Source organism: Cetorhinus maximus, chromosome 7, assembly GCF_964194155.1.
Source record: "Cetorhinus maximus chromosome 7, sCetMax3.hap1.1, whole genome shotgun sequence".
NCBI classification, from domain to species: Eukaryota; Metazoa; Chordata; class Chondrichthyes; order Lamniformes; family Cetorhinidae; genus Cetorhinus; species Cetorhinus maximus.
In genome coordinates, this window is record NC_135885.1 from 36,954,804 (window position 1) to 36,967,503 (window position 12,700).

General features: G+C 44.9%; 1 protein-coding gene across 2 annotated transcripts in view; it reads left to right on the forward strand.

Annotated features, from left to right (window-relative positions):
* The window catches only part of LOC144682716 (uncharacterized), a 30,139-nt gene that overhangs the window by 12,167 nt on the left and 5,272 nt on the right, over window positions 1–12,700 (forward strand). For both annotated transcript variants that reach the window (XM_078545341.1, XM_078545342.1), the window contains exons 3-4: window positions 1,705–1,750; window positions 11,640–11,833. In XM_078545341.1, the coding sequence (XP_078401467.1) occupies window positions 1,705–1,750; window positions 11,640–11,791 (198 nt within the window). In that variant the 3' untranslated portion in view covers window positions 11,792–11,833. The remainder of the gene's footprint in view (window positions 1–1,704; window positions 1,751–11,639; window positions 11,834–12,700) is intronic.

A 12,700-nucleotide genomic window follows, 5' to 3' on the forward strand; every position in this document is an offset into this window, starting at 1 on the left:
GACCCTAGCACCAGGGAGGCAACATACCATCCTGGAGTCTCGTTTGCGGCCACAGAGACGCCTATCTGTTCCCCTTACAATTGAATCCCCTGTAACTATTGCATTCCCACACTTTTTACTCCTCCCCTGTGCAGCAGAGCCAACTGTGGTGCAACGTATTTGGCTGTTGCTGCTTTCCCCTGAAAGGCCATTCCCCTCAACAGTATCCAAAGCGGTATATCTGTTTTGCAGGGGAATAGCCACAAGAGATTCCTGCATTGCCTGCCTAGTCCTCTTGCTCTGCCTGGCGGTCACCCGTTCCCTTCCTGCCTGTAGACTCTTAGCCTGCAGTGTGACCACCTCTCTATACATGCTATCCACGATACTCTCCACCTCGCGAATGCTCCACAGTGTCCCCAGCCGCCGATCCAGCTCCAAAACCCGGGCTTCCAGGAGCTGCAGCTGGAGACACCTCCCGCACACATGCTGGCCCCAGGCACTGGAAATGTTCCCGGCTTCCCACAAAGAGCAGGAGGAGCACACCACGGCTTTGCACTCTCCTGCCATGACTTACCCCTTTAAATTAAATTAAACTTTTGGGAGATACTTAATGTCAAATAATATCAATTACTCTAGGGCCCCTTCTTCCCTGCTCGTTGTTACAGAATATAGCCCTTACAAACGATGAACCACAAAATAAGACCTTAAAAACTATATGCGATAAAAGTAGTAAATACTTACCCGACTGTACTCACGGTACTCAAAGGATCACCTCGTTCCCTTCTCACCAAACTCCCTCAGTCCAAACTCCAACTTAAGCACTCTACTGCAGCCCAAAGCAGCACTCCAGTGCAGACCAGCTAATAATCAGCTTAGATAGAAATGTTTCAGAAGTTCTGTTGTGGAGGTGCTGGGTTTTTTGCCAGAAATTAGGAGGTCATTCATCACCATTTCATCTGATTCCACTCTATTTAACATCGAAAAATCCATGAACTTCTTTCCTATAAGACATTTCCCTTCTGCCAGTTCCTCTGAAGCTGATGGCATTGCTGAATCTAGGGAATTCTGGAAGATCAAAAATGGTCTGGAGTGCATTGATAAACTTTTATTGGTGAGCAAGTGCTTTTTGGGAGCATTCTTAATGTCACCTTCATCACTTTGGTGGTGTTTGATTGGAGAGTGGGTTGATACATCAATCCATGGGGTGGTAATTAGACAAGATTGGATTTGTGCTTTTTGTAGACAGACCATTGGGACAAACTGAGTCGGGAGCAGCTGAATCAATCACGCAAGTGCTTGTGTGTCAGGAGGGGTGAAAGTCCCCAGTCCCTCAAGTAAACCTTCTGCTGATTTGTGGCCTGCAACAATCCGGCGATTTAATTTTTCTCCTCAACCTCTGATTTTCCCTCCCTTCCTCCTGATTGCCAGTCTTCGGCCCATTCCTCCACTTTCTGCTCTGAAATCTCTCCCTCCCAATTGCCATGTTTTGAGTTCTGCTTCTGACCCAATCTTGTCCAGTTGCTAGGGTCTATTCCCAGCCTATCAGTCTGGCCAGTTGCTGGACTGGAATGCTGGTAATCCCAGCATTTTTAAGCTTTCCCTGCAACCACGCTCCCATACTTCCTCCCCACCTTTCTTAAATATCAGGTCCAAAGGCTTTGAAGGATAAATGATGTACTTCAAATGAGAAAAATATTTAATTGAATTAAAATTTTACTCTTTTAGGAAAGACTAAAACGAATTTCATCGATGGATCCCAACACCTTCAAAGGTGAGTTCAGTTATTCTTGGAATGGATAAATTGAGATTTTTCTTCTTCAATGGTGAAATCTAATTTTCTTTAAAATGTTATTTACAGTATATGCAATGGATTTTTGTTTTTTTCATTCAGTAAGGTGAAGAGATCTTTGTGCAGAATAGGCTTTTGCAATTCATGTCAGCATTAGACGCAGTCCAGTCATCGATTGTGGAGAAGAGATCTTATTTTACACTGTCCTAAATGGTGCTTTTACCCCAATCTCAGGAGAGTATTTTCACGAAATTAACATTTTTTTGTTTTTGTTCTGGGTTGTGAATGAATTTGTAGTACCAGTTTCCATCCAATGTGAAATAGATCAGACTAATTTTAGTTAGTACTCTTGCAGTTATCAGAGAAGATACTTGAACTCCCATCAACCTAAGTTGTATCTGAAGTCAGGTATCAGTGGTCAAAGTATACTTACTGATGATTTTAATAAAGATCTGGCAAGTGATTAAGCTGTACTTGCTTTGCAGTATTGTAATTTTCACAGCCATATGTTTGTAAATAGTGACATCGCAGAAATTTTGCCCACCTTTTATGTACTTGTTACAGGAATCATCTATATTTCCCATTATATGTTGAAGTCTAAACGATGCAATCACCAGTGTGTGTATCATGTTATTATAAAGTATTTATAGCACAGAAACAGGGCATTTGGCAACAGGTCTATCCAATGTTTATGCTGCACATGAGCCTCTTCCCAGCCTTCACCTAACCCCATCAGTGTATTCCTTTCTCTCTCATGTGCTAGATGCATTTGCCTCAACTACTTCTGGTTTTGACTTCCATGTATCTTTTTGAATATCCAAGCAGATATGGCGGTGAGCTGCCATTATGAACAGCTGCACCTGGCGTGGTGTGGGTTATGCCCACAGTGCTGTTAGTGAGCAAGTTCCAGGGTTTTGACGCACTGACAGTGAGGAACGGTGACACATTTCTAAGTCAGGATGGTGTGTGACTTCGAGGGGAACATGCAGGTACCTGACTTCAGATACAACTTAGGTTGATGGGAGTTCAATTATCTTCTCTGATAACTGCAAGAGTACTAACTAAAATTAGTCTGAGCTATTTCCCATGTACCTGCTGCCCTTGTTCTTGATGATAAAGGCCACTGGCTTAGGAGCTGCTGTCAAAGGAGGCTTGGGAAGTGCATCTTGTACACACTACTACCATTGTGCACTGAGATTGGAGGAAGTGAATGTAAGGGGCTGCTTGAGTATTGTTGGAGCTGCACTCATGTAGGCAAGTAGAGATGGCTCTTGCCGCTACCACTGTGCACCGATGTTAGAAGGAGTGGATCTTTAAGATGGTGAATGGGTTACCAGTCAACCTGCTGCTGCTTTGCCTTGAATGGCATCGAGCTTCTTAAGTATCGTTGGAGCTGCACTCGTCCAAGCAAGTGGAGAATATTCCATCACTCTCCTGATTTGTGCCTTGTGGATAGTGGACAGGCTTTGGGGAGTCAGGAGGTGAGTTACTCGCTGCAGAATTCACAGCCTCTGATTTGCTTTTGTAGCCACAGTATTTATGTGGCTGGTCCAGTTGCGCTTCTGGTCAATGTTAACCCCCACGATATTGATTCAGCAATGTAATGCCATTGAATATCAAGAGGAGATAGTTAGATTCTGCCTTAAATAAAAGCAAAAAACTGCGGATGCTGGAAATCCAAAACAAGAATAAAAATACCTGGAAAAACTCAGCAGGTCTGACAGCATCTGCGGAGAGGAACACAGTTAACGTTTCGAGTCCATATGACTCTTCAACAGATCTAAGGAAAAATAGAAAAGAGGTAAAATATAAGCTGGTTTAAGGTGAGGTGGGACAGGTAGAGCTGGATAGAGGGCCAGTGATAGGTGGAGATAGCCAAAAGATGTCATTGACAAAAGGAGAAAGAGGTGTTGAAGATGGTGATATTATCTAAGGAATGTGCTAATAGATGATATTAAGGGTAGAAAGCAAGACGAGCAAGGTACAGATAGCCCTAGTGGGGGTGGGGTGGGGGGAAGGGATCGAAATAGACTATAAGGTGGGGATAAAACAATGTATGGAAATACATTTAAAAATAATGGAAATAGGTGGGAAAAGAAAAATCTATATAAATTATTGGAAAAAAGGGGGATCGGAAAGGGGGTGGGGATGGAGGAGAGAGTTCATGATCGAAAATTGTTGAACTCAATATTCAGTCCGGAAGGCTGTAAAGTGCCTAGTCGGAAGATGAGGTGCTGTGCTTCCAGTTTGCGTTGAGCTTCACTGGAACAATGCAGCAGGCCAAGGACGGACATCTGGGCACGAGAGCAGGGTGGAGTGTTGAAATGGCAAGCGACAGGGAGGTCTGGGTCATGCTTGTGGACAGACGGAAGGTGTTCCGCAAAGCGGTCACCCAGTCTGTGTTTGGTCTCTCCAATGTAGAGGAAACCCCATTGGGAGCAGCGAATGCAGTAGACTGCTCCCAATGCGGTCTTGTCTGACTGTCAACCAGTTTTCTATCCATCTCAATACACTACCCCCAATCCCATATGCTTTAATTTTACACACCAATCTCTTATGTGGGACTTTGTCGAAAGCCTTCTGAAAGTCTAAATAAACCACATCCACTGGCTCCCTGTCATCAATTCTACTAGTTACAGCCTCGAAAAATTCCAGTAGATTTGTCAAGCATGATTTCCCTTCCATAAATCCATGCTGACTCTGTCTGATTCAGCCACTGTTTTCCACATGCTCAGCTATTAAATCTTTTATAATGGCCTCTAGAATTTTCCCCACTACTGACGTCAGGCTGACTGGTCTATAATTCCCTGTTTTCTCTCTGCCTCCCTTTTTAAATAGCGGGGTTACATTAGCTACCCTCCAATCTGTAGGAATAGTTCCAGAGTCTATAGAATCTCAGAAGATGACCACCAATGCAGGGCCACTTCCTTAAGTACTGTGGGATGTAGATTATCAGGCCCCGGGAATTTATCAGCCTTCAATCCCATCAATTTCCCCAACACCATTTCCCTACTAATACTGATTTCTTTCAGTTCCTCCCTCTCACTAAACCTTGTGTTCCCCAACATTTCTGCTATGTTATTAGTGTCCTCCTTTGTGAAGACAGAACCAAAGAATGTATTTAGTTGGTCAGCCATTTCTTTGTTCCCCATTATGAATTCCCCTGTTTCTGACTGTAAGGGACCTACATTTGTCTTCACCAATCTTTTTCTCTTCACATACCTATAGAAACTTTTACAGTCAGTTTTTATGTTCCCTGCAAGCTTACTCTTGTACTCTATTTTCCCCTTCTTAATCAATCCCTTGGTCCTCCTTTGCTGAATTCTAAACTGCTCCCAATCCTCAGGTCTGTTGTTTTTTTCTGGCCAATTTGTATGCCTCTTCCTTGGATCTAGTACTATCTCTAATTTCCTTTGTAAGCCATGGTTTGGCCACCTTTCCTGTTTTACTATTGTGCCAGACAGAAATAAACAATTGTTGCAGTGCACCCATGCGTTCTTTGAATGTTTGCCATTGCCTATCCACCGTCATCCCTTTAAGTAACGTTTCCCCAATCCATCATAGCCAACTTGCGCCTCATACCATCATAGTTTCCTTTATTAAGATTCAGGACCCAAGTCTCAGTCTACTACGTCACTCTCCACCTTGATGGTTGCTCATCCCCAAGGGGCCTTGCACGACTAGATTGCCGATTATTCCTTTCTCATTACACAATACTCAGTTGAGGATGGCCTGTTCTCGCGTTGGTTCCTCAATGTATTAGTCCAGAAAAACATCCCTTATACACTCCAGGAATAATTCCTCTACAGTATTGTTACTAATTTGATTTGCCCCATCTATATGCATATTAAAGTCACCCATAATTACAGATGTTCCTTTATTATATGCATCACTAATTTCCTGTTTAATGCCATTCCCAACATAACCACTACAGTTTGGGGCTCTATATACAATCCCCACTAATGTTTTTTGCCCCTTAGTGTTTCTCAGCTCTACCCATACAGATTCCACATCGTTGGAGCTAATATCTTTCCTCATTATTGCGTTAATTTCCTCTTTAACCAGCAATGCAACCAGCCTTTTCCTTTTTGTCTGTCCTTCCTAAATACTGAATACCCCTGGATGTTCAGTTCCCAACCCTGGTCACCCTGCAGTCATGTCTCCGTAATCCTGACTATATCACACCTGTTTACATCTATTTGCGCAGTTAATTCATCCACTTTATTGTGAATGCTCCTTGCGTTAAGGCACAAAGCTTTAAGGCTTGTCCTTTTTAACATTACTTGTCTCGTTCCCACTATTTTTCACTGAGGCCCTGTTTGATTCTTGTCCTTGATTTCTCTGACTATCACTTTTCTTATTCCGCTTTCTGTCTTTTGTTCTTGTCTTTGATTCCCCTTCCTCTGACTCCTTGCATAGGTTCCCATCCCCTTGCCATTTTAGTTTAAACCCTCCCCAACCACTCTAGCAAATGTTCCCCCTAGGACATCAGTCCTGGTCCTGCCCAGATGTAACCTGTCCAGTTTGTACTGGTCCCACCTCCCCCAGAACCAGTCCCAATGCCCCAGGAATCATCTCTTCAGCCACGTATTCATCCGATATATCCTGCTACTTCTACTCTGACTAACATGTGGCACTGGTAGTAATCCTGAGATCACTACCTTTGAGGTCCAACATTTCAACTTACTTCCTAACTCCCTATATTCTGCTTTTAGGACCTCATCCCTTTTTTTTTTACCTATGTCATTTGTACCAATGTGTACCACGACTTCTGCTGTTCACCCTCCCCCTTCAGAATGTCCTGTAGCCGCTCTTGAGACATCCTTGACCAAAGCTCCAGGGAGGCAACATACCAAAACAAAAACAGAATTACCTGGAAAAACTCAGCAGGTCTGGCAGCATCAGCGGAGAAGAAAAGAGTTGACGTTTCGAGTCCTCATGACCCTTCAACAGAACGGTGTAATATTAGGAGAGGGGTGAAATATAAGCTGGTTTAAGATGGGGGGGTGGAGGGAGAGAAGTTGGGGGGTGGGGTGTGATTGTAGGGACAAGCAAGCAGTGATAGGAGCAGATAATCAAAAGATGTCACAGACAAAGGAACAAAGAGGTGTTGAAGGTGGTGATATTATCCAAACGAATGCTAATTAAGAATGGATGGCAGGACACTCAAGGTACAGCTCTAGTGGGGGTGGGGTGGAAAGACTAACAGGGCATTAAAGGTATAGATTTAAAAATAATGGAAATAGGTGGGAAAAGAAAAATCTATATAAATTATTGGAAAAAACAAAAGGGAGGGGGAAGAAACGGAAAGGGGGTGGGGATGGAGGAGGGAGTTCCAGAACTAAAGTTGTTGAATTCAATATTCAGTCCGGAAGGCTGTAAAGTGCCTAGTTGGAAGATGAGGTGCTGTTCCTCCAGTTTGTGTTGAGCTTCACTGGAACAATGCAACAAGCCAAGGACAGACATGTGGGCAAGAGAGCAGAGTGGAGTGTTAAATGGCAAGCAACAGGGAGGTTTGGGTCTTTCTTGCGGACAGACCGCAGGTGTTCTGCAAAGCGGTCGCCCAGTTTACGTTTGGTCTCTCCAATGTAGAGGAGACCGCATTGGGAGCAACGAATGCAGTAGACTAAGTTAGGGGAAATGCAAGTGATAAGCTGCTTCACTTGAAAGGAGTGTTTGGGCCCTTGGATGGTGAGGAGAGAGGACGTGAAGGGGCAGGTGTTGCATCTTTTGCGTGGGCATGGGGAGGTGCCATAGGTGGGGGTTGAGGAGTAGGGGGTGATGGAGGAGTGGACCAGGGTGTCCCGGAGGGAACAATCCCTACGGAATGCCGCCGGGGGGGGTGAAGGGAAGATGTGTTTGGTGGTGGCATCATGCTGGAGTTGGCGGAAATGGCGGAGGATGATCCTTTGAATGCGGAGGCTGGTGGGGTGATAAGTGAGGACAAGGGGGACCCTATCATGTTTCTGGAAGGGAGGAGAAGGCGTGAGGGCAATTGCGCGGGAGATGGGCCGGACACGTTCGAGGGCCCTGTCAACGACCGTGGGTGGAAAACCTCGGTTAAGGAAGAAGGAGGACATGTCAGAGGAACTGTTTTTGAAGGTAGCATCATTAGAATAGATGCGACGGAGGCGAAGGAACTGAGAGAATGGGATGGAGTCCTTACAGGAAGCGGGGTGTGAGGAGCTGTAGTCGAGGTAGCTGTGGGAGTCGGTAGGCTTGTAATGGATATTGGTGGACAGTCTATCACCAGAAATTGAGACAGAGAGGTCAAGGAAGGGAAGGGAAGTGTCAGAGATGGACCATGTGAAAATGATGGAGGGGTGGAGATTGGAAGCAAAATTAATAAATTTTTCCAGGTCCCGACGAGAGCATGAAGCAGCACCGAAGTAATCATCGATGTACCGGAGAAAGAGTTGTGGGAGGGGGCCGGAGTAGGACTAGAACAAGGAATGTACCAAATGAAAGAACATACCATCCTGGAGTCTCGTTTGCGGCCACAGAGACGCCTATCTATTCCCCTTACAATTGAATCCCCTATAACTATTGCATTCCCACACTTTTTTCTCCTCCCCTGTGCAGCAGAGCCAACTGCGGTGCAACGAATTTGGCTGTTACTGCTTTCTCCTGAGAGGCCATTCCCCCCAACAGTATCTAAAGCGGTGTATCTGTTTTGCAGGGGAATAGCCACAGGAGATTCCTGCATTACCTGCTTAGTCCTCTTGCTTTGCCTGGTGGTCACCCATTCCCTTCCTGCCAGTGGACTCTTAGCCTGCAATGTGACCACCTCTCTATATGTGCTATCCACAATACTCTCTGCCTCGCGGATGCTCCACAGTGTCCCCAGCCACCGCTCCAGCTCCAAAACCCGGACTTCCAGGAGCTGCAGCTGGAGACACTTCCCGCACACATGCTGGCCCCGGGCACTGGAAATGTGCCCGGCTTCCCACATAGAGCAGGAGGAGCAGACCACGGCTTTGAGCCCTCCTGCCATGACTTACCCCTTTAAATTAAATTAAACCTTTTGGAAGATACTTAATATCAAGTACTCTCGGGCCCTTCTTCCCTGCTCCTCGTTGTTACAGAATATAGCCCCTACAAATGATGAACCACAAAATAAGAGCTTAAAAACTATAAGCAATAAAAGTAGTAAATGCTGACCCGGCCGTACTCACAGTACTCAAAGGATCACCGAACTCCCTCACTCACCCTTGCTCTCCCAGCTTCTCTTCAATTCCCAACTCCTCTCGCGCTCCTCTTCAACTCCCGACTCCTCTTCAACTCCTGACTCCTCTTCAACTCCCGGCTCCTCTCGCGCTCCTCTTCAACTCCCGACTCCTCTTCAACTCCTGACTCCTCTTCAACTCCCGGCTCCTCTCGCGCTCCTCTTCAACTCCCGGCTCCTCTCGCGCTCCTCTTCAACTCCCGGCTCCTCTCGCGCTCCTCTTCAACTCCCGGCTCCTCTCGCGCTCCTCTTCAACTCCCGGCTCCTCTCGCGCTCCTCTTCAACTCCCGGCTCCTCTCGCGCTCCTCTTCAACTCCCGGCTCCTCTCGCGCTCCTCTTCAACTCCCGGCTCCTCTCGCGCTCCTCTTCAACTCCCGGCTCCTCTCGCGCTCCTCTTCAACTCCCGGCTCCTCTCGCGCTCCTCTTCAACTCCCGGCTCCTCTCGCGCTCCTCTTCAACTCCCGGCTCCTCTCGCGCTCCTCTTCAACTCCCGGCTCCTCTCGCGCTCCTCTTCAACTCCCGGCTCCTCTCGCGCTCCTCTTCAACTCCCGGCTCCTCTCGCGCTCCTCTTCAACTCCCGGCTCCTCTCGCGCTCCTCTTCAACTCCCGGCTCCTCTAGGTGCTGCTGACTGCCTGTCCCAGAGTCATCCTCTCGCGCTCTCCTGTGAAGTGATTAAAATTGGGAATGCTCAAGAGGCCAAAATTGGAGGCACAAAAATCCAAAAGGCTTATTGGGCTGGAAAAGTTTACAGAGGTAGGGAGGAGTGAGGCCATGGAGGGATTGAAAACAAAGATGCGGATTTTAAAATTGAAACATTGAGAGACCGGGAGCCAGTGTAAGTCAGCAAGCAACAAGGGTGATGGGTGAGCGAGACTTAGTATAAGTTAAGATGAGGGCAGCAAAGTTTTGGATGAGCTCAAGTTTTCTTAAGATGTAAATTGTGACAATAGCCAAGTGTTCTTTGGAACATGGGCACTGGATAAGGGGTCGATCATTTAGGACTAAGATGAGGAAAAATTACTTCACACATAGGGTTGTGAATCTTTGGAATAGAGGGTGTGGATGCTCCATAGTTGAATACATTTTGAGGCAGAATTTTGGCGCCTCAGGAAATCGAAGGATATGGGGAGAGGGCAAGAAGGTAGAGTTGAAGCCCAAGATCCACCATGATTGTATCAAATGGCGGAGCAGGCTTGATGGACCATATGGTCCACTCCTCCTATTTATTGTGTTCTTGGAATAGTTAAATCTAGAGTAACAAATGTATGTATGAGGGATTCTGCATCAGATCAGGTAAGTCAGAGTCAGGCGATGGAGCAGATATATGGTCGAAAGCTCACCTTGAGGTCAAATGCAACATCAAATTTGCAAATAATCTGGCTCAGTTTCAGATAATTGCCAGAGATCAGAAATGGTGATCAGGGAACAGAGTCTGGGACCAAAGACAATGCCTCAGTCTTTCCAATATTTAGTTGCAGGAAACTTATGCTCATCTGGTACTAAATGTCAGCCAAGCAGTGTACAAATCATAGTGGAAGGGTTGAGAGAGTTTGTGAAGTGAGTATCGTCAGCATCCATCTGGAACTTGATTTTTTTGGATGGTATTGCTGTGGGCCAACATGTAGATGAGGACTAGAAGGGAGCGAAGGATATGTCCCTTAGGGTCTCCAGAGGTAACTATGTGGGAGTGGGAAGAGAAGCCATTGCAGATAATTCTCTGGCTACAATTCAATCAGTAAGAATGGAACCAGTCCACCCAATGATGAGATTTGTTGGGTGAAGATAGTGTGGCCAGCTGTGTCAAAGGCTACAGATAAAATGAGGGATTGCTTACCATGGTCACTGTCATATAGAATGTAAGTAATTTGTGACTTTGATAAGGGTCACTTTTGTACTGTGGGCGGGGTGGTGGCGGTATGGTGGTAGCAGAAACCTGATTGAAGGGATTCAAATTTGGAATTGCAGGAAAAATGGGCACATATTTGGGAGATAACGTATTCATGGACCTTTGGAAGGAAGGGAGGTTGGAGATGGAGCAGTGGATTGCAAGGACACAGAACAAATATGGTTTTTTTTCTGAGGAGAGCCATGATGTCAGATTTGAAGTGGTGGTGGGTGGTGACAGTACCTGAGGAGAATGAGCCATTAACAATATTAGCTAACACTGGGCCCAGGAAGAAGAAGTGGGTGGTCAATCCCAGTGTTATTCTAGGTGAAGCCTTCAAAGCTTTGTGTCAATCTTGAGCTCACAAACATATAATCTATATGCAAGAGTGCCTACTAGCAGAGATGGGCCGACACTGGTCTTTTCACATGCATGCTAAAGAAAAGATTGGAAAATAGCATTTCAGTCATTTCTATCTGATCTAGTGAAGAGCTGGTAAGGCACTATCCAATTGGCTTGATGTTGTGGTGTAAACTCCTATGGTACTGTGATTTGATCATGAATTAGGATCATAGTAGAATTGTTGTTCCTTACCTGTGTTTTAAGATATATTCCATTTATTGACTGTTTCTAATATACATTTATCCGACACTTATTAATTGTTCTAAATTCAGGAAGATTCTTATTAATTCAGTAATCTCATTAATGTATACAAAATCCATGGCAAAATCTTATTTTCCATTGTGTATCTGGATGGAAGGTGGCATGACACTCTACAATACTGAAGATATAAATGGAGAGATTCATCAGGAACCTAATCATGAAACTGAAGAAAAATCATCAGCTGCGTTGGATTCACATCCGAACAGAAGTCAAAGTGGTGAAGATGATGCACGGCTTCTTATTGCTTGAACAAAAAATCATGACCTAATGAGACCATCCAAGGAGCTAAAGGTAGGCTAGCCATGTTTGAAACTGTTATGGCATGGCTGATGGTAAATGCTGAGCTGCCCAAATCCCAGAGGGAAACTTGAAACAGCTGCCAAAACGGTTTTTGCAATTTGTATAGTATGAGGAGAGGTTCTGAAATCAGGAAATGATGCCTCAACTACTTGTGATGATTTTATAGTAGAGTAAATGTTTATTAAAAGCAAAAAAACACAATTACACTTAAACACAAGAATGGCTTCACACACTAAGCATTACTTTAAAAACAGTTCCACAAGATCTTAACTACCCTCAGAGCTAACCATCCCCTTTTCTGTTCAACTATCCTTATAGATTTCAAAATCTATAGAATTCCAGTAATTTTTGCCAAATAGTACCTTTTTCTCTTGGGGTGTCCCGACAGGCTGGCAGCACTTGGCTCTTCTGGTCTGGCCTTGTTCACACTGTCTTCTGAGAGTTCTGACCAGTGGTTTTGATATGTTATCTTGCTGCCTTCTGGGAGATCTAAGCAGCTACTCCCACCTAGGCATCAATATTTCCTTAAATGCATTCCTTCCCTTTGATCTCTCTATTGTCTCAACCAGTCTCTTCAGAAATGCTTTCTTCCCAGAATTGATTAGACTTGTTTACTTTAGCTGTTAGGCGTTTTAAAAAAGTAAACTTACCCTATTTTTACCTTCCTTACACCTTTTTAAAATCTGCACATAGTCCCCTTCTAACTAAAGCAACTCAATTCAAAACCGCTCCTGTTATTGCTTTATGTAAACTCTGATTGAAGTTCCTCTTGGTTTATTAACATATCAAAACCACTTCCTACTGTTGGCTTTAGACTCTTGCAATCACTCTGGCTTTTACTCAAATTACCATATTTAC